At 40.0% G+C, this 22797-nt stretch overlaps 1 protein-coding gene across 4 annotated transcripts in view; it reads right to left on the bottom strand.

The window, feature by feature from the left end:
- The window catches only part of mybpc2b (myosin binding protein Cb), a 28481-nt gene that overhangs the window by 426 nt on the left and 5258 nt on the right, over window positions 1–22797 (bottom strand). Inside the window, exons 3-29 of one of the 4 annotated variants that reach the window (XM_058622036.1) lie at window positions 20882–20902; window positions 20211–20234; window positions 15427–15495; window positions 15178–15326; window positions 14966–15083; window positions 14812–14860; window positions 14577–14636; window positions 14335–14498; window positions 12630–12762; window positions 11502–11626; window positions 11302–11407; window positions 10647–10813; window positions 10268–10433; window positions 10060–10166; window positions 9933–9962; window positions 9691–9833; window positions 8619–8778; window positions 8391–8495; window positions 8104–8292; window positions 7848–7982; window positions 6096–6263; window positions 5495–5583; window positions 5090–5285; window positions 4831–4970; window positions 1798–1957; window positions 1407–1543; window positions 109–295 (exon numbers count right to left, since the gene is read on the bottom strand). In XM_058622036.1, the coding sequence (XP_058478019.1) occupies window positions 109–295; window positions 1407–1543; window positions 1798–1957; window positions 4831–4970; window positions 5090–5285; window positions 5495–5583; window positions 6096–6263; window positions 7848–7982; window positions 8104–8292; window positions 8391–8495; window positions 8619–8778; window positions 9691–9833; window positions 9933–9962; window positions 10060–10166; window positions 10268–10433; window positions 10647–10813; window positions 11302–11407; window positions 11502–11626; window positions 12630–12762; window positions 14335–14498; window positions 14577–14636; window positions 14812–14860; window positions 14966–15083; window positions 15178–15326; window positions 15427–15495; window positions 20211–20234; window positions 20882–20902 (3297 nt within the window). The remainder of the gene's footprint in view (window positions 1–108; window positions 296–1406; window positions 1544–1797; window positions 1958–4830; window positions 4971–5089; window positions 5286–5494; window positions 5584–6095; window positions 6264–7847; window positions 7983–8103; window positions 8293–8390; window positions 8496–8618; window positions 8779–9690; window positions 9834–9932; window positions 9963–10059; window positions 10167–10267; window positions 10434–10646; window positions 10814–11301; window positions 11408–11501; window positions 11627–12629; window positions 12763–14334; window positions 14499–14576; window positions 14637–14811; window positions 14861–14965; window positions 15084–15177; window positions 15327–15426; window positions 15496–20210; window positions 20235–20881; window positions 20903–22797) is intronic. The other 3 variants (XM_058622037.1, XM_058622038.1, XM_058622039.1) reach the window with 3 other exon arrangements.

Here is a 22797-nt window from a genome sequence, read left to right as displayed (position 1 = left end):
TATATATATATATATATATATGTGTGTATATATGTATATACATATCAAATTCAATTATTGGCAGAATCATTAGTGCCATTTCATCCCAACCTTTGCCTGTGTTCTTACCTCGGATGTCCAGCTTACACTCCACTTCATCCTTGCCCAGGTCATTGACAGCCATGCAGGAGTATTTGCCTCCATCAAAGGGGCTTGGCTTACGAATGTTGAGGGTCAGCACTCCTTGGTTGTTCTGCATCAAGTATTTGGGATCTTCACCAATGATCATTCTGTTCTTCATCCAGACAATCTTAGGCTAAGATATGAAAAAAAAAACCAGTTACTTTAGATATAATTATCCTTTCTTGTGTCTTTGTGACTGGCTGTCTGTGAAGGTTCTCATTCACCCAGTTATTTTCAGGGGTTAGCTGTAGGCAACTGGACTGGCTTGAGATAGGTTTCGAAGATCCAAGAGGCTTCCCTAGAACCTAGGAATTTACTGTTCGAGGGACTCAATAGATTTTTGTATGAAGCAGTCAGCACAAATTTTCAGAAGTCAGCTGTAGGCAACTGGACTTGCTTGAGTTGAGGCTTCTTCATTTCTGAAGGTGAGGTGAATTCTTTGAGTCCCTCAAACAGCAAACTTCGGATTTCCTTCCTCTGTGAGTCAGTCAGAGGATAAACATTAGGGGTGCAGAACCGAACCATAAAAAAAAAACTAACTGTTCCAGGGGTGTGACCCGCAATATTTCGGTACAATAAATATGTGTATAGATTCTGCATGGACTGGACTTTTTTTCCCACGTTCACAAACACAATATGAGCTGCCCAATTCTCTGTCGCGATCGGAATGACGCGGCACACAACGTGAGGGTCAATGGAAATGAAATGGAAGCCAAACAATGCTACGTTGGTGTCAGTGGAGGAGAAAATCAAACTTTCGAGGGATCTATTAAATCCCTGTGTGACTCCATAAGTGCCAACTGGGGCAGCGACGGAGCAGATAAAACACAGACGGAAGGAAACAAGTTCACTTTCCCACAAATTCAGACAAAGGGTATTGGGCTGTTCATAGCCAAAAGATTTAAGGAGATTGGCAGAGTTTCTATTTCATATACAGTATAGTAGTTCAATTGAAGCCACTACAGACAGAATGTACAGTGTATTGTAAAAAAATGTATCCATACTGGAAGTATTTGGTTTGGCAAGAAACCGTAAACCAATACCTGTAATGCAACTACTGGCTGAATTTATTATGCTCTTTATGTTTGTAAGAGAACATGTTATTTTTGTACACTCGACTGAACATTTCAAATGTTTTCTTCTCGTTAATGTGCAAACAAATAAAACACCAACCCAAAACCACAATACAAACCAAACTGTGGTCTTGCTGAAATATTGCACCCTTACTTAACATATACATTTACCTTGGGGTAGCCTTTGACAGAGCAGCTGATGGCAGTGCTGTAACCAGCCACTACAGATCTGTCCAACAATGGCTGAGTAAACTTGGGCATGCAGCTCATTTCTTTCTCCTTGTAGGGGTTTTGTTTGTGTACCAGGCCTATGAGGAAAAGTGGGAGAGCAGGTTAACGTCGTGAAACCTGATAAATCAGAGCAGATTAGGTTTCCATTGCTATTACACCTACACACCTCACATGATAAAAATGAACTGTGATTTACGGTGAAACAAACACAGAACAAATGTTCTACTTTAACGTTTGCACTTCATACTACATTTAATTCAAAGTTCTGACTACAAATGGGACGCAGCACAAAAGAATCACATGGAGTAACCAGAACTGAACACTCTAGTACCTGTTTTGGCAATAGTAGCCTTGTTCTTGCTCATGCGTGGCTCCTCACTCAGGCCGCAGATATTTTCACTGTAGACACGGAACATGTATTCATTGCCCATGATCAGGTCTGAGGCTGTGCAGTGGGTCCGTTTGTTATGCTCATAAATGGTGAACCATTCCTGGAGAGAGACAAAGAGTGAGAGTAAAATGATGAGAGTAAAACCAAAAAAAGGGATAGTTCATGCTTTTTGAAGTGTCATAGTATAGTCCAACCCATAGTCGACAGAGGTACTGACACATATTAAGAACTGAGAACCAGCTTGAGATGTTTGGCCTCACTGACAACATGACTGTCAGCTAGGGTTGCCAAAATGTAGGTCTCAGATTAGGGAACACTTCAAAAAAATAATATTGGACCACAGCATAAATTAGTTATCTCTCTCTTACACACATGTTACCAGGCAGAATAAGACCGCCTACTGTGAAAATGTTCACTTTGTTTTGTTCAAAACGTCATTAAATAAAGTAGGGCCAGATTCCCGTTGGGAACCTCCATGGTCCCGATGAAACTCTTGTTCCCACTCTTTAATATAGTCTTTGTCTGGGTGGTGCTGGGTTTCAAAAACACAGGAATGTGATGTTTGTTGAAAATCCTCCTGAGTTTTATATATATATACTCCAGACACATATGGAAGTACCATGTTCTTGGGCATATGCTTTTCTCTTTGGTGTCCATGGTCCTGCATACCAAAATTAGTCTTACCACTCAAGCTGGGAAACCTTAATAATAATTTTATATATAAAATGATATTTTGGCATGATAGTGTAGCACAGGCTTTAAAATGACGTCCATTTGTTTAAAAAAAACTATTCCTTTAAAATAATTAATTCATTGAAATTCATTAAAAAAGTCATAAAGTCTTTAAAAATCTTGAACGCAATCCGTTTTATTTTGAAATCATTAAATAATTTATTTTATTTTGAGGAAAAGAAAATTCGTAAATAATTAATTTTATTTTGAAATCGTCCTGTCACTTCCTGTTTGTGGTCGTGTTTGCGGTCATGTTTACGTGTGCTGTCAGCAGCGTGAGAGACGGGAGTATGTTCGCCGATGTGGCGAGGTGAAGTACTGAGCCCTCGGTGAGTGAAAAGAAAACACTCTTTATCATTTTCGGTTGTTTGTAATGCATCTGATATTCATGTGTAACCTGTTCGGTCGATTGTAAGTCAGCTGATAGTTATGTTAATTGGCGCAGATAGCCATGGAAAGGTGCTAATGGTGTTAGCCACCTGAGACGGTGTTTTGCTATGCTAACAGCCTATTGACTTGAGTTTAGCCACTGTGTTGACATAGTCAATTGGTGTTATATGCAATTTATTGAAATGCTGATGATTTTATTTGTTGTTTACAAAGGAGGAAGTTATTTTTTTAAATTGTTGTTTAATACATATGTTTAAAAAAATAGTTATTGTGAGATTATTTGATAGATGTTTATTTTATGATTGTGGTAATTACAGAGGTCAATGTTTAGTGTATTCTCTCACTGTTACCGGTGCAAGGAGAGAGAATTAAGCACGTTTAAGCCTTGATGTCTCTAAGTTACCATGACATTTCTCTGCATTTAATGTAGTTTTCTACCAACGTAAAGGGGTACTATGTAATATTTCTGATATTTTGGTTGTTACTAGTTCTTGAAATGGTTATTAATGCAACTACAGTTGTTTGAATACTTGAATATAATTATAAAAAAGCACTTATATATTTTATAATTTATAATTTCACAACTGCAAATGAATACTTGAATTGAGGATAGATTGTTGTTGTACTGTACAACTAAACTTTTTGAACATGATTTATGCCAGTTAATGCAAAGGAGTGTTATTGATTGGCGATGTTATTTGACCTGTTTGTAGGTCAGGTTTTTTGTCCTGGTGACATCGTTAAAGGAGGTCCCTGCCACATCCTTTCGTGTGAGGTTTCCAGAGATCCAGAGATTCTTCCCCAGAGTGAGCTGGGCGGTGAGCTACATTGAATCTACTGATACTGAACCCCGAAACTGGTGAAAGATTTGGCGATTTTCCCCTTCCCCACGGATTGTGTGGTAGGACAGAACAAATACACCCCGATACACCGACACTGATCAGACCAAACAGACAAAAGGGCCCCAGCAATAACTTTGGGACAGAGGATTTTGTTTTTTGGCCATCTTTGTTATTTTAGTTTGTTATTTTTCATCAAATGTTTTGTATAACATAACTGTTGTAAATTCTATGTGTTAATGCTTCCTAATAATAAGTGGCCACACAAAAACGCCAAACAGTGTTTCCTGTGTCCTTTAGGCATTTAAAAATTAAGGGCTCGTACCTTGTTATTGGTCCATTGCAGACGGACATTGCATTGGTATCTTTGTCACAGTAACCAACTTGTGAAATTATACACATCAGGGAAGCACATTTCAAACCTGTGGCTATCCAACTGGGTCTTCAATAGAAGAACCTCAGACAGGGAAGAAGTTCAGTAATTGAAAGAGTCTTTGTATTTTCAATAAACATCACTCACACACACACACACATCCCCACCATATTTGTAAATCTGTCTTTGAGAAATGCAAAGCAAATAATGTTTTAGTATTGCTAAACATCCACAAATTAATTGTTTTGTACAATACCATGGGTCTCAAATTGGTCTCATGGAACAGCATGTGTGTTCACTAATGTACCTAGCATCTAAGTTGTGTGCACCACTACCATTGGCAGTGGAGGCTCATACAAATAATCCTATTGTGAGAGACACCCTACGTATATGGACCCTTTTAGTCTCTTGTTTAGTGGCAAAAACCTGTTACAATTGTGTTCTTAATGGCAGGTAGTGTTATCAGTTAAGCCTTAGTGTTGATCATATGTCAGTAAGTGAAACTTCACCTATTCCTTGTGTTCGGTGTCAAACACTGGCTAGAGACCATCTCTTTGTGTTATTGCTGAGTCACAGGCACCAACTAGGCATTTCAGAGGGAATCAACATTTGACACTTCAGCCTTTCTCCCTCTCTCACCTGGGTCTTCATGTCTGCCTTCTGAATGGTGTATCCGAGAATCTCACAGTTGCCATCGTCCGTTGGGATGTCCCATTCCAGTGCTGCATTAAAGCCCCAGACATCTGTCACCCTCACGTTCCGTGGAGGTCCAGGCTTCTCTGTTCCAAGTAAACACCCGAGTACATTTAATAGATGCAAAACAAGCATTTTGCATTTCCTAATTAAAAAAAACCCAAAACTGACTGAAATAAGTCATGTGGAGTCCTGACAACCTTACCAACAACCCTGATGTCAACGGTGGCCCTGTCTTCCAAGTTCTCAATCTGTAGAACCAGCTCATATTTTCCAGAGTGCTCTCTTTCTGCTGAGCGGATGAAGAGGATGGTGTCCACATTTGAGTTACGGACATTGATAATCTTGGGGTCAACAGGTTGACCATCCTTGTACCAGGTTGCGACAGGGCGAGGTTTACCCTATTAGACAGAAGCATGTTGCAGGTATTCCTTCAAAATGATCGAAGGGTACACATTAACTAAAACCTTGTTTACCGTTTTCTGTTTTTTATATAATAATCTCAATAATTTCTCTCAATTTTCTCTCAATTTCTCACCAATGAACATCATTTCACATTTTAATTATTCCATCTGAGGTTTTTAGTGTGAGTTAGTGTTGCCTTTCTGACCTGGAAGGGGATGGTCAGGTTGATCTTGTCTCCAACTTTTCTGATGTACTTTGTTCTTAGTTCACGAGGAAGGCGGATCTTTGGATGTTCTACAGCAGATACAGACAACTTATTAAAACATTTATAGACATCTCATTAAAGGCAATGTATTGCTGTTGTTACTAAATAATATTATATAACAATGAGTTATTTGAGCGAGAACTACACTTTTGTTCCTTTCCTGGCACCTGTTTACAGCCTAATAATCTGGCCAATCACATCGTAGTGACTGTTGTACTAAACTAAAATGCTTACATGGCCTTTAGGAGAGAACAAATAAATGCAATAAAACACCTGTCAGTATCAGCAGAGACTTAAAGATTTTGAGAAATTGCTTTGGGTCATCTGCTACTTGTGGACAGTGTGTCTGTCGATGCTCGTCTGGTGGGAGGAGCTCAGAGGAAAGATTAACAATCCTGAAATTTAAGCAGGTTACAACCTCCAGATGAGACGCAACAGTCAGCTGTTGCTCTGGAGATCATGCCTACTGCATTCAATAGTTAAAATGATTTAGAACCAACAATAACCCATGTTCAAAAAAGGAAAATAACATGTGACTCACCAACAATCTCACGGATGGTGACAGACTGCTGCAGGGTAGCGGGAGGACTGCGTCCAGCCATGTTTACTGCCACCACCCTGAAGTTGACCTTTTCTCCCACGGGGAGGTCACGCACCACATACCACTGTCTCTCACAAGGCTCCTGGTTTGCTGCTTTCCACTCAGTGTCTAAAAACAACAAATCATGACATGGGATTTCAAATGTGTTACTCCATGTGATTTTATTCTTTTATGCTGCATTCCATTTGTAGTCAAAACTTGGATTTCCAACTTGGAAACTCATGGTAACCTCATATACCTGGAGTTAGGAAAGCACCTCTGTTGTATTTGTTTCCAGTAAATTAGTCATACACAGCAAGACAGCAAGGGAAGCTCAGCTTCCTCTAAAATGTCGTCAAATATGTTAGGGCTGCGCGATAAATTGTTAAAAAAATCTCAATCTTCACATTCACAACTACATGTGAACGATTCTTCTGCATTTTATTTCATGAGCTGCATCGCAAATAAACAATCCTAGTTTCCTCTCGAGTTTCTGATTCTTGTACCTCTTCCTGTGACGACTAATCAGTAAACGGCAGTCTGTAACCGAACATCACATTTTGGTTCTTTAGATGTTTAATCAAATTACTTTAGCTCTACTTTTGTTGTCATTGCCTATCTTAAAGTTTGCTGCTAACTGCTAAAAACTGCTAACATTGCGTTTTATACAATGAAACCATGTTAGGTTCTTAAAACACTTTTTTCTTTGTATTGAGGCACTGAGCCCTGGTTCTGACGTCACGAGTTAAGCTAGTGGAAACACGCCATATGTCACTTAAGCCACTACAATAAAATAAAAAACAATAATAACAATAGGCCCATTATGAAGGTCCATGTTCAGGCCTTAAGAACTCACCAGTTGATTTCTTTAGGCCCTTTCTTTTCTTTTGAATGCTTTATTATGGCATTTCAGTTTCAGTTTTACTTTTAATTATCAGTTGTCCGTTTGTAGAGTTTATGTATAAATAACTGGGCCTGAAATGAGCCTCCACTGCTTCAAAGACCAGCAATCGCCACTGCTTGCTACACTGTTTGTGTACGTGCAAAATACCATGTCGAGCGTTGTCATACAATCACCCACGCTATCCACAGTTACATTTTAGAGGAAACTGAGCTTTCCTTGGTGTCTTAGAGCAATCTGTACTGGTGAATAGGTATGTAAATGTATGATCTGAAAAAAAAAATTACATTTAAAATGTACTTCTCTTCAGGGGTGCAGCAATCTTTCCCCATAGACTCCCATAGTTATAGTGTTCACTCAAGACAAGAGAGAATAGCCCGTGGGGTGTTGCTTTTCTGTGCTTCAGTGATGTTTTAAGTCAGCTTTGACTTAAGATTTATTAAACAACATCCATAAACTGAAAATATAATTCAATAAACATATCAATTGAAAGTGTCTGGTTTCTATTCAATGTTATTAGCAAATATTAGGTGTTACAGTCTGTAACTTACAGAAATGGCAGTCAAATAGTCAGAAATGTTAAATTATGATTTGCTCATGTATTGATTTATACTTTTTCAAAAAATGTTCTGAATATTTTAATTTAAGGAAGTGTAATTTAACACTGTTTATACAGGGTTACAGCACAACTCTATAATGACTTTTACATGGAGCGCCCGTCCCCCAAGGTTAATCTCACCAGCCGTTACTGAATTGAATCAAATTATGTTGATTAAATATTATATTGCAATCATAATGTGTGGTCTTGTCACCTCCATCCTTGCAGTATTCAATGATGTAACCATCCAGGCCTCCAGCTCCAACCTTCTCTGGGGCGAGCCACTTCAGGCTGCATGTGGTGTCCGTCACATCATGCACTGTCAAGCGCATTGGCTCACTAGTTGGGGCTGAGTGTAAAAGACAGAGAGTGTATCAGTAATTTGGCGGACTATAGATGGTAGATACACATAGGAAGCTAAAGGGAGAAGCATAGAAAGAATGGGGGAAATATGGCTTTGTGGCATTTACCAATGGGCATGAAGGGTTTGGAGTTGAGGCTTGGCTGAGACAAACCAATGCTGTTGACAGCGAACACCCTCATCTCATAGAAAATGCCTTCAATCATCCTCTTAGCCTCATATGTAGTGGACTCGTACACATCAAAGTTGAGCTTTGTCCATCTGGAAGAGCCTTTCTTCTTCCTCTCCATGAGGTAACCTGGTGGTGTGAAAACACAGGAACAATGTGTAAAGACGGCCAGAATAATAATTCTCAGATTTAAGAGTGAAGTAAAAAAAAAAAAAAATCCAGTCTACCTTTGATTGGTGCACCCCCATCAAATTTGGGCACGTCCCAGACAATGGTAGCACAGTCTTCACCCACTGTTTGGCATTTGATATTCTCAGGGGGATCAGGCACGTCTAAAACAACATCACAATTACTTTCAATCCATGTCATGAAAGTGCAATCCTCATCCCAGTGCAGTAGCTACTCTGAAGTTTATTGTAGCCCTGCAGATATTGTACAGTAAAACCTTCACTTGCCTACAATCTTCACAAACAGGACAGCCTTGTCCTCTCCCACAGGGTTGGTGACAATGATGGTGTAGTTGCCCTCATCGTCCCTCTCTGCCCCCTCAATGATAAAGGAGCTGATCTCTTTCGTGGTCTCCACCCGTATACGGCCTTCACTCTCTGTGATTTGCTATCAAACAGAACATTTTCTTACAAAGCTGTCACCAAATATGAATTTTTACCCTCATGCTATTTGAGAGAGACTACAGTGCTGTTGACAGAACCAGCATTAAAATTGTACTTTTTAAGAACCAAAAAAATAAAATAAAAGTATTGTTTTTCATTCTTTGAAAATACACTTGTTCTTTGTACTCCGAGATTTGTTCTTTGTGCTGTGGTTTGTTGTTTGTGGGTGGGCCTTATGAAGCTGCCTGCTGATTGGCTGGAGTTTTGGAGTGGTAAGGGTCAAGGACAGCGACTCCAAGCCCCTGACGACCGAAAGTCGTCACAGGCTTGGAGTCACTGTCCGTATGGAAGTCGTTCCCTGTCGACATTTTATAATCTGACAAACGTTAGATAGATTTGTCAGATGTTGACGGGGAAAACTTGGGGAACAAGTTCCAGACGGACAGCAACTGCAAGCCTGTGACGACTTCCGTTCCATTGAGCTGTCACTCCAAAACTCCACCCAATCAGCAGGCAGCTTCCTAAGGCTTGCTCACAAACAAAAGAACAAAAGGGGTGGAGTGGCTCAGTGGTTAAGACCGGTACCCTGTGTGCAAAAGACATCATGGATCATCAAGTTCAACCCCTGGCTGATAGTACTCATTTCCCTTGTAAGTTGCTTTGGATAAAAGTGTCTGCTAAATGACATGTAATGTAATGTTATGTAATATCATCATCTGTTCTACTGAACAATAGATCAGATGCTAGCAGCCCGTGGCCAAGTGGAAAGGGAACTAGGCTTGTAACCAGAGGGTCGCCGGTTCAAATCTCCGCCCGGCCAAAAAGGGCTGGGGTACCCCTGAGCAAGGTACCCAACCCCCAATGCTCCCCGGGGATTAAGGGGATTAATTAAATTCTAATCATGTCACATCCTTACCTGATCTCCCTTAGACCACACAACAGTGGGTGCCGGTTCTCCTGTGATCTCCACATCCAGACGCAGCTTGTTGCCTGCCACCACAATAATGGTGTTTTGCGAGACCATGTTTCCTGTGGTGTCCAGGTGAATCTTTGGAGGATCTGGTTAATGTAGAACACATAGAGAGACACATTAATATAGAGTAATACACTAACCTATGCACTACACACACAAAAAAAATTACTTAAGTCTGTACTGACCTTGTCTAGGCACATAGTCAATCTTGATTTCTGTTTTGAGAGGGAAAAAAAAAAGACAATATTATACAACATGCTGGTTATTAATCTATCAGCAATAACACAATTGTAATTACTCTCTCTTTCATACCCAAGAAGTTGAGTTTGGCAGAAAGTGACAGAGCATATCCATCAGGAACAAATGTGTAGTCTCCAGCATCGTCTGGCTTCACATCATTAATAACCAGCTTGTGAAACCTGAAACAAGCACCAGCGACGATATGATGAGATGTGGGGAAAACATGCGCCTCTCAAAATAAATAGATGTTGTATGTGAGCTTTTACAAACATCTTGGTACCTTCCAATGTGAGTCATTTTGTGACGGTCACTTGGCTTGACCTCCACTCCATCTTTGAACCACTTTCCTGTGACCTTTTCGTCAGACACTTCACACTTGAACACGGCCTGCTCTGCCGCCTTCACTGTCAGATCAGCAATGTCCTGCAAAACCTCCAGTTCCTTCTCTGAATGGCACATTGAAAGCACAGAAGAAGCAGTTACAGGCAGGAAACAGTCAAGGGAGAGGGTAATATTAACTGCCACAGTCACAAGTTGCTTGTTTCTAAAGGGTGTTGAACCTTTGAGGCACACAGTGATCTATCGTCTATTATCACCAGAATGACTCCGAAATGTAATTATAACTGAATGAGATGGTCATAGTTTGGAGCGAGTGGTACCTTCCACCTCCAGCTCTCCTTTGGTATGCCCTCCATTTGTCCAGGCATGGTACATTCCAATGTCATCGAGTGTAGCCTCCTGAATGATAAGCGTGTGCTTTCTTCCATCTTTCTTAAAGCGAAACTTGGAGTCTACGTCTTTGTGAAGCTCTATATCCTCAAAGAACCTGCAGATGAATAAAACATGTATTTGAGTACCTGCAAACTGGTATTCTCTTACTTATTCTGACATGACACTCTAAGTATTGTGTGCATAGGCCCAGTGAATAATGGCTTGTGGTTTCATGCACCCATAATACCCAGAAATCACAGTAAAACAAGCAAAATCTTAAGAACCTGAGTGTTGAATTATAGAATTATTAGCATTCAAAGCAAGTCTTCAGATTCAGGAATTTGAGGTTGATGGATATTATGATAATCACAGACAATGTTTTGTTTTAATATAAGAAGCTATATAAATAATTTCAAAAATGTAGGTACACAGAACGTCCGATAACTTAGGGATCCAAGTGTACATTACATTTTTATCTCATCTGTTGGGGACAATTGGCTCAGTATCCAAATAAAAACAAAAATGTGTTTTAAGAACCCAACATGGTTTCATTGTATAAAACGCAGTGTTAGTAGTTTGCAAACACGACAGATATTTACTTACCACATGACATGGGCTCCCTCCTCCGACACCTCAATCTCAAACTCCACTCTCTCGCCCACGACCACATGGTAGTCGTCCATCAGCTTGGTGATGGTCACAGGAGGCTCTGCATAGACAAAAAACACCATCAAGTTCAAAGTTGTCAATTAATCTTTTTTTTTTTTCCTGTTCAAAGAAGTTCAAAGAAAGAGAGACAGCACCTTTGACAAACACCTCTGTGAAACACTTGTCTTCACCAACCACACACTCGTATGCAGCATCATCAGCGAGGGTGGTCTTATTGATGGTGAGGGTTCTGATGTTGCCGATTGCTTCCATGACATATCTTGACAAGTGAGAAAAAAGTAAAGGTCAGGCCATAGTTAGGCAAACAGATAGTTGAAATTGCTGCACTAAGATTTTTAATATATGTACAGTATAGTTTTTGATATTTGTAATGTGAGTATGACTGTTGGCATGTGCAGACACATATGTTAGCCTGGACGGACCCAGCCGAGAAAAAAGGGAACTAATCACAAACTCCGGCATGCTAGAAGCGGCTTTTGTATACATCCAACATTTGATTCAGCTGTTGCTTCCATTTTAAGTGACTTGCTCCACTGACTTCCCCCGGGCATTACTGGATCGCCATCGCTCCTCGAAAACTACAACAAAGCACTTTTGTTGACACGTTTTCCGTTGCTCTTCATACGTCATTAGTTGCAGGTCAATCCATTTGTGTATAGAAGCATTTTCATCAACATCCGTTGGTTATTCCGACACGTCTACACTTACTCTAAGCAAACATATGATCGATGGCCTCTTCCTAGCACCTTCCCTGATCATGGTCATGCCAACATGCATGGGGGAGGTGATCCAGTGCAGCTTGCAGCTCTAATTTATTTCTATTTTACAAGTGACCTCCTCCATAATGAAAATAAGGGGGGAAGGATAAACCATTAAAAGTTCACGTGACAAATTTTACCTCTGGGTCATTTTTTTCTAACTTTTAAGGTATCATCCAAATATAGAGAAGAAGTCTTTGTCCCGGGAGAATATATGCATAGCTCTACATGGAGCACAAGAAGTCTTGGCAGTGCAACATGTTTAAATCCTATTTGGAGGCTTCTTGTGACTGCCCTAAAAATAAAATGTGCTGATGGCTGCAGCATCATTTAAGAGTATGACCTTCAGCACAGATAATTTTAACTTGATATTTTAAAGCACCATCCATTGGGTCCATCTTAGCCGGATGGTGGTCAAACCAACACTACTGTCAAATTAAGCAAATCCCCTGTGTGATGCTTAGCAAACGGGTGTGTGGGAGGTTTCCTTGGGTGAGTGTTTACTTTGCTGAGGGTTTGATCTCCTGGCCATTCTTCAGCCATGTGACTTGGATGTCAGGATCAACCACCTCACACCGCAAGACAATCTTCTTGCCCTTTTCCACAGAGTAGCAGGAATCCAACCTCTTCAGGAAAGCTGTGATGGCAAACAAAGAGATTAATATATAATTCACCTTACACACCACCCATCCATCCATCCATGATTTGTGTCTTCCCAGTTTGAATGTGAGCTCCCTTATGAATGTACAGTTTAACCTCTCTTTGCGTTTTGCATGGATCATTTTTAACTGCTGCAACAGTTGTGATTTAAAAAAAGATGCAAGCTTTTACTTGCGCATGCAATACAACTGTGTTGCTTTTATTTTGAAAAACCTGACGTATGGACGCACGTGTCTGCGTCTGTCTGCACAGCGTCAGATGACACTAGCCAGTTACCCCTGGCCCCCTAAAAATATCAGCTCATGTTAAAAAAGAAATGTTAATTCCGAATGGTGCGTTTTCATATATCATATATATATATATATATTTTCTTGTGGTTGTGTTAGACAATATATTCACCACCTAATTTATACCAAAACAATACAATTTACTGCTTTTTTAGATGAAAGAGATAAAATTAAACTTAATTCAAACTTGGCCTGGCCCTCAACAATATTTTTTGTTGCCCCTTGGTGAAAATAATTGCCCACCCCTGCTTTACAGTTAGCAAACTACTGTATCAGTCACATTAATGGCCATATCAAACAGTATTTCATGTCTTAAAATGTGGGATTGTTGAAGTGGCCCTTTCTGTACTTTCTGACTCTTATAAATGTTCTGCATTTTTAGAACACTTTTTTTGTCTTGATTTATTGGCATTCACCTACTCACACACCATTCATACAGTGCATCTACAGAAGACTCTTATTCCATTGCACATCTGTCATATCCACAGCTGTCAGGAGCAATTTGGGGTTAAGTGAAATGGTAAATGGTCTATATTTATGAAGAACTTTCTCGTCTTGATGACAACTCAAAGTAGTTCTGCCATTCACCCATTCACACCCATTCACTCACACATTCATACAGCTCCTCTATGTGCAAGTAGTAAAGCTGGGGATCGATCACGTGTAGACAGTGCTCACCCTAGGTATTAACTTGGATCCGGGATGCATGCATTTACTGTGATGACATGAGATTAGGTCTAATGTCCCCGGCTTGTAATACAAACACAAAACTGCTGTTGTTGTTTTGAATGACCCTGACGTGTTTGCTGTCTGCCTGTGACGTGCTACATCATGAAAGATATTTTATCCATTAGAAAAACATCATCAGCGGTTCACACCACCCCTGAATGTGGTTACTATGATGGTATTTATTGAAGAGAGGAACCAGGGTTAGAACCCGACCTTCTGGTTGAAGGATTAACCACTTTGGGTGTCAATGGTTCAGTGATAGAGTGAACTGTCTTTCAATGGGAAGGGTTTGATTCCTAAATGTGCACTGTATTAATGTGTGAGTGAATGGATTAATGGCAAAACTGTAGTATACTGCAGCTTTGAGTGGTCATCAAGACTAGACAGGTGAGAAAAGTGAGGCCGCAGCCAACATTAAGCGTTATCTATCATTTAAATTTGAATGTAAATGATATGACTGTTATTCAAAATGTTGCTCCATCAGTAATGGGTGGGAGCTGCCGAATTAGACTCTCCATGGTGAACCAACTTACCCTCACAATGCTTGGGCTGTACATTCATCTTTTTCAGACGTTTCAGCATGCCCCTCAGGTCAGTGATTCCATACTCAAAGGCAATCTTTTCATACTCGCTTGGATGGGCATTCTTCAGCAATTCCCACACATCTATTTCTGGTTCCTCTTTTTCTGGTCTCTTCCTGTCAATCAAGGAAAAAGTGAATCAGTCACACTGTGTGCTTCATAATCATCAAACCAAATCAACAAAAGACGCTTACTTCTTAGCAGCTTTTAGCAGTGCACTGAAATCCAGATTACCTTCATCCTCTCCAGCATCCCTGAGTGTATAGAAACACACGTGTGACTAACGTTCACTCAACAACACTGTCATGTATGTGCTGAAAGACACATGTACACACACTGGAGGACATTATAAATAGTTGGCATGTGCAGTCGTGCTATGTGTATTTGCAGAATTGCACATAGACTGAGACTGAGTCCCAGTCCACTTACGCCCTCTTGAAAGCAGACAAAATATCCGCCTGCTGATCCTGCTGTGCAGCTGTGAATGAGAGAAGTTGTAGAGCAGTCAAATTATGTCTGAATCAAATCAAAACGTTAGCGTGTACGGAACCTGTTACAGGCTCGGCGGAGATTCCACACTCACCCTCAACAGTGATCTCAAAGGTGGAGCTGTCGCACTTGTCTTTTGCCGTCACCTCACACCTGTAGCCTCCAGCATCTCCAGGGACCACTTTAACGATCTTCATCTCATAGGTATAGATCTTGTGGGAGAAATGTTACCTTATCACATCTTAATTCTGCCTGACAGCAGAGATGCATGTGTGATGCATACAACACACAGAGACATGCACACACCTTAGTGTTTCTGTCGTAGGTTTCTTTGAACTGCATGTGTTTCCCGGCTTTGCTGCCAAGATCCAGCCACTTTCCCTTCAGCCATTTCATGGTGGGCTTTCTTGCCAGGGTGGTAGAGTCAACCTGGGCTATGAAGGTGATGTCTGATCCTGCCATCCAAAGTAATAATAAAATCAAATAAAACAAATCCCATAGCAGTGTGCAACTGTTTGCTGCATGTCTTGTTCATAATCCATTTGTGTTACAAACCTGCAACAGCAACTACTTCTTGGGCAGGTTTCTCGACAAAGAGCCCGGAGAGCTCAGTCGCACCGGGCTCTGAAAAAGAACAATTTTTTAGTGAGAAAAGGTTATATACAGTATATATATATATGTGTGTATGTATGTTTGTATATATATATATATATATATATATATATATACACACATATGTTTGTGTGTGTGTGTGTATATGTATATCTCCAAGGCAGCTTCCAAAAAAACTAAAACTGAATTGATGAACTTTTCATCAGTAAAAACAAAAAAAGTAAATCTAAAAAAACAAACAAACAAAAAAAACGAACACGTATACCACATACATTACAAATGTAATATTACATCTATAGGCCACAAATGATCAGCTTTTGAAAACATGCACAACAATATATGACATGAAAACTATGTTGCACAAGTCATTAGTTGTGATGTGGTCAACTAATGACATATCAGCAATACTAATACAAAAATGTGTTGAGTATACAGTATATATATATATATATATATATATCTCGCCATGCAAGCTGGTGTTCCATTGATAATATATACAACAGTATGTACAAGTGTAATTAGAAGATGGAAGGGCCACACACACGCACTTTCCTCCCATCTCAAAAATGTAAGAAACACATTTGCACAATTTGGATTCACAATTAAATCATATTATTTATTGCTAGTCCCTAAACGAGTCCAATGAATATATGAACCAATCGCAGCGTTTCAACTGCCTTCATTCAACAGCTTTGCACTGGTGGTAGATTATTCAGCACTGTGGTGTAAAAAAAAAAACTTCACACAATCATACATATGTATGTGTATCTAGTGATAAGTTGCACAAGTGAACACCAAAAGCTGCATTTCAAGATAACAAAAATAATCATCTCTGTAAGCACTAGGACATTTAAAACTACTGTATTTTGGGAATGACATTCAATAAGAAGTTAATCACAATATACTGTATATATATATATATATATATATATATATATGTATATATATATATATATAATGCTGAAAAAAAAAGAAATCCCAGAGGAAACAGTAAATATTATACCACTCACCCCAAAACCACTCAAGAAATATGGCATCTCCATTAAACACAGTGTATGATCATACAGCAACACATTGAATTCATACATGTGCATTTCATTAAGTCAAAATGTATTATTTTTATTTCATTGTTTAATACACTGCACAGTGAAATGCAATCACGGCACAAATTAATCAAAATAAGAAAACAGCAAGTAATCAAATGTGCTCATTAAAGCACTTTGAATCACCAAACGTGGGAAAACAATTATTATTTGAAATGACCTTAAATACTCCTTATGGACTGATTTTAAAAGGCTGCTCCTCAAAAAGGAGGCAATTACTTTACCACACAGTGTGACTTATTTTTTCTTTAGATCTTTTTTCTGTCATGTACGTATCAATTTGTAAGTTTGTTGCATATGCATTTTCAGGACTTATTCATCTGCATTACAAATGTTTCCATGGAAGGATTTACTTTCATGGAATTGGCAGTGGCAGTAACTTGCTGCTGACATTCACAAGCAAGGGCCTCCAAACGATGTGCAGTTGGCTATGTCATGATACCCCACACACTATTCACACACGGGTATGGATTTCAACTGCTTTGGTGTGACAAACACTCCCCACACAGAAATATCCATCCTTGGGGCCCGAGTCAGACCCTATACCACAGAGGCCTGCTTGAGCAGTGGTTCATTTTATGTGTGTATACATATATATATATATATATATGTATATATATATATATATCTCTATTAGGTATTATGTTTTTATATTTTATTTGTTTCGTTTATCTCTGATGTACAGCACTTTGTTTCAGCTGTTGTTGTTTTTAAAGTGCTTCATAAATAAAGTTGAGTTGGATTGGATTGGATATAGAAAGTTTGGGAAACGCTGTGCTAGGGTCTGCATGACATAAACTACACGTCTACCTAGAGCATTAGTTCCTTCAGTCACTACTTTTCTACTATTGTAAATAAGTAAAGAGACCAGACAAGATGGTACAATGTTCAAATGCAGCCGATCTGGGATCCATTTACGACTGAATTAATTGTATTTTTGATTTTAATCTTAAAAGTTTTCCTAATTGTCTAAATGAAAATAAAGATTATATCTATTTAACAATAATCTGACAATAATCAATTAAAAAATAATAGACACATCACAAGCATATCCTGTTAATGCTTACTTCCCATTAGTTACTACTTTAGATTATTCACTAAAAGGCATTTGTTCACTAAAAGGCAATCTATTGCCATTTCACTAAAAGGCAATAGATTACCAATTTGTATAATTTATACTGGATACCTATTTACATGATGGACTGGCGAACTGTCCAGGGTGTACCCCGCCTATCGCCCGATGTAGCTGAGATTGGCACAGCACCCCCCGCGACCCTCTGGCAGAGGATAAAGCGGTAGATGATGACTGACTGACCTATTTACATGTGAAAAGTGTGTTTAGGGGTTTTAATTACACTTTAGGCCTAGCAGCTGCCATGCCAGTGTGTGGTTCTCCAGTTCCCATCTGACCCTAAGTCCATCATTCACATCTACACTGGCCCAAAAAGTAAGTAACCATGTTGGAAACCCCAGGCTTCTCAACATGTGATTATGTGACATGCACACAAGATAAGGGACAAATCAGTTGCCACAAAACCCTTTGACTTTCAGCTCAGCCAGGTGTCCTTACTTATCCCATGTTGGACAGGGGAAATATATAGAGTTCCTTCTCAGGCACAGAATGTTAAACATATCCCCAGGACTCCAGAACATAATATGAGCTTTCAGCTCCCTGAAGCTTTGGCTCGACCATTCAATCTACTCCCAGTCAGTCCAAATAGAGCAGATTACTCTTTTACTTGATTTGCAGTTCAGCAACTCTGAGGAACTCCAGTGATGGCTGTGATACCCAACCAAGGTGAAATTAGATCATCCACAGGCCTTTAGGCTTGGATCATAATTTCCACTTCCACATGTCTGCAGAGTTTCACTCAGGACTGTGTAATGAAAATGTCATCATCCAGTCATGTCTGCAGCGAACAGACCCTTTGCGAATGAATGTGAACGCCTTCAAGTGTCGTGATCACGGAAACCACGCCCCCAAAAGACACAACAAAGACGATGGATGCACCCGTACAAGCTATATCTTAAAGAATGCAAGGACGAACACATAAGAGCAAACTCCTGGTGAGAAGCTGACACTTCTGGAATGGAATGTGAGCTCAAGTACACATGCATGAATCGCTGCATGAAAGTGTCTCTGGATTGAGAACGGAATGCAATGTGGGGGCATCAAGTTTGTGGGGGCATCAAGTTTGATGTCCCGGTAAGAACTCGACCAAGATATGATCTGAGATAGGGATATCTTGAGCGGTCTTTGCAGTTTCCCAGTACTTCATACTGTTAATAGGAGAAGCAGCTATAAAAGTGTCATCACATCAGGTGACGGTGTCACAGCTGCCATTGTTAAACATGAACCACAGCCGTGTTTCTACTGCCACGGGGACAGAAACCAAAAGAGAGCTGGTATCTTAGTTCACAGATGGAAGGGACAGCACTTTTCACACAGACACAAATCCTGACAAAATTCCTTCGACCACAGGGAAGTAAGTGAGTTGTTGGCTAGCATTAACACATACCAGTGTTAATAGACCAAGTGAATGAGCCAATAGCATCACACACTGAACTACAGCCCCTTTTCCACCTATGGTCCCGCCTCGCCTCGCCTCGCCTTGACTTGACTTGGCACATTGGAGATTAATCCACGTTTTTAAGATCGTTAAGTCTTTTTAACTGATCTACAGTTCGGCATTGTTCGGCTTGATTCTTGTATCGGATGTTTTGCTCATGCCTCTTCCCTTGAAGGCACTCCGGCCAATCAGTGGCCGGCAGTCTGACGACGTCACGCATGGTATCGTCTCAGCTCGCTTGGAACCTCGCCAAGCAAAATATGGCACGGCAAAATAACTGTGGCATGCCGAGGCGTGTCGAGTTGACAAACGCCATAATACAGTCCAATCCAGTCAGGTCTTTCACACAGTTTAGGACATGAGGTGTGGCTTATTCTGTGAGTAGGTGCCACCAAACTACAAGAGGCTACAACCTCTGAGGGGGATTCTCATGGGATGGGCGTAAAGCTACACACATAATTTCATTCGAAAATAGTGCAGTGTGTCTAAAAGTAGTCACACCTGATATTCACCTGACCTCACAACTGAAAAGTATCACTCAGGGGGCAAAGGTTTTTTCACTGTTTACAAAAGGTCTCACCCATCCAGACCAAAAATCTTACCTGAAGTTTACAAATTAAAAATCTGCCAGCAGTGTTGCCTTAACTCTCTGTTTCAGGGGTTCGATAACAGAGTTAATGCATATTGATGACTAAATAGTGAAAATGTAGCCTAAGACAAACATTGGTGTCTGTAGCAAGCTTTGCAGACATATAAGTCAAAAACATTTTAAATGTGACAACAAAGCCTGTTAAGATATTGGTGATTTTGTTGCACTATCATCCACATACTGATAGTGAAGTTACAAAATAGGAACCTTGTTTTCATGAAAATGTCCAACCAGCGTAAATATCAGTCCAAACTGAAGTGAAAAGTATTTCAAATAATAACAAAGGACCAGGCTCTCAACACACACATATTATGTGACATCTTAACCAACACATAATACCAGAATTATACACGTTGTTATCATCTCTCATATTTTACGTAGATATTGATTTCAGTATTTTCTTACCATCCCCATCAGTGTCTGACTCTGCTGCAGACAAGGAAGCAAACATAACTGGAAGAATAGCTTAAGCACGAAATTCTTGTTGCTCCACAAGGAGACACACTAGTGCAGCAGAGACCAGTAAACAAACACAAAACAGAAACATCATGCACCATCACATTTTATTAAATTGAAAAATCCAAACCAGGAGAGAGAGCATGTACAAGGTTTCTGCATTCAGAAATAAAGACGTAGATGAATAGAACACTTGTAAAGACATGAACCTGTTACAGGAAAACATGGAGTAAACCCAACATGTAGCAGTATCTTGTTATATACAATACTTAGAAATACAACATTTTATTACAAAAGGTTCACACATAACTCACACATAACATATACTTGTGAAGTATATGTACTTTACTCAATCAAATGATGGGGAACATAAAGCCTTCAGCATTACAGTAAATGGATATTCCCAGATGCAACCTCAAATTAATTTAATTTGAATGAAAAACATGATTTCTTTTTCTTTTAATACATAATGCAAGTCAGCTGACTCAAAATTCCGGAGTCATGCGGGTACTGTCATTTCCACACAGTGTTGACCATGTATGCATACTGTGTGAATACATGTTTATGTTACACAAGACACTTGTAAACCAGAGCATTCCGTGTTCAGGATTCTGCCTTACCTCCATCTGCCAAGGCTTCGTCTAAGAAAAGTGAATGAAAGTTAGCTTGAGGCCCACTATTATACTGTAAGTATTCACCATATTCAACCATAACTGAGTGAGCTGAGAGAAAGTTGGTAGATGGAGAGTGTTGTTGAAATATTTTCAAATATATAGCACATTCCCATTACTACTAGTAAAATAAAATCTTTTTGTCCCATTATTTTTTCTCATTTTAACGCTCTTATCAACATAGAAAAGTGGATCGGCTTGCTTTGTGCTAATGTTTTTTTTATTGAGACAATATCTCTGTCACCTGCATATTTTGACTTATTCCTCTTATTGTGAGAGCCGCACAATAATAAGTGTGCGAATAAAGTGCCGTTCTTCAACGCAGACGGAGTCCCGTGGTTTAATGTGTTGTTGCCGTAACAAGCTAATCCGAGCTAAAGGAGCTAGCGGTCTTTGGCGGTCTTACTACGGTTCGGGGGTCTGCCAGCTTGGTTGGTATCATTACTTGGATGTGGGGAGTGCGTGGAGAAATGATCCAGGCTGCGTTGGATACGGAGAGCCCGCTTGGAGACGGAGAAGCACACGGCGCTCGCCATCCACTCAAAATGTAACGTTAGCCTACTACTCTTTGGCCGACTTGCAAGCCCAAACAAGTGTGTGCAGCGTGTCTGTTGTTTTGTTTCCGGTCTAGCTCGATCCGGTGTGGTGTTGTAGTTTTTCTAACGTTACTATTTGTTGCAACAGCATGTGAAAAAAACTACAAACTTTTCTAGGCCAAAAAGAACGTTAATCTTGCGACAAAAAAATTGACGCCATTAAAATGGGTTTGCGTTAACGCTGTTAATAACACGTTTAACTGACAGTACTAATTACTACCTATTTGTTTATTATCTTACACAAGAAACAAATAATATATGTAGTATATGATATGATACTTCATTACGTGTGCATATCAAGATGATCGTGTTTTAACCACTTGTGGGGGGAGAAATTACATTCTTTGAAAGCTCAGTCCCATTTCGCATCTTTATCCCTCGCTATTGGAACTGATTTAGAAGTAGGAGTGGTTCAAATCTGTCCCTGTGAAACGGGACATCCCTTCAAGAACGAGCCATGAACGACACGTTTTGCTGGAGTTGCAACATGCTGTCATCATATTGTGGACTATAGAGCTCCAGGCGTCATGTGACTCAGTTTTTTCAGTCAAAGATGCAGGACTGGTGCTGATCTCAACACGCCAGAGTTCAGTGCACACTTTAAATCCAGGAGTATGTAACAGCCAGAGATGATATTATTCCAGAGCTGCAGTATCCTGACATCTTCTTCCTGATTAACTTCCCTTCATCTTGCTCCAGAGAGTCACTGAAAGTTTACACGAGTCTGGAGGGAAACAAATGGACGCAATCTGGCTTTTTGACAAACAACTTGGGGGTCTCTGCTAAAGATAGCGTTGTTGTTACTGGAAGGCTGTCACGTTAGCATAACGGAGCATAGCGTTCACCTCCACCATGTCTCTGGATCTTCCCGGGGCACAACACCTATCCACCATCTTCACTTTTATGTTTTCCGACACATTGCCTGATTCATGTGTTGTCTAGTATGTTTGTTTATAGAGCTGAACAGCGCTGTTGCCTGCTGTAGGGCATGGACTTGTTGCGTGACGTCAGCTACTGGAGCTCTAGACATGTTTTTGCAGCAAAGCAGAGACATATCAGACAACTGCTTAATGGTCTGGAAACATTGGTGGGCCCGTTTATGGTTCTAAGAGACTGTGTAGTTGTGGTTAATGTAGCTGCACAACATGCTAGCCAATGTTTTGCTTTATGATGGTAACACTAATTTGTGCGCATTTGCTCAATCTGAGAAATATCTCATAACCCTCCATCTGATGAGTGAAAATTCTCTGTTTGAAGTTACCCCAGACT

This window comes from Solea solea, chromosome 21, assembly GCF_958295425.1.
Source record: "Solea solea chromosome 21, fSolSol10.1, whole genome shotgun sequence".
Taxonomy (NCBI): Eukaryota; Metazoa; Chordata; class Actinopteri; order Pleuronectiformes; family Soleidae; genus Solea; species Solea solea.
The sequence above is the reverse complement of the archived record's forward strand: the minus strand, read 5'-3'. Positions and strand labels throughout refer to the sequence as shown.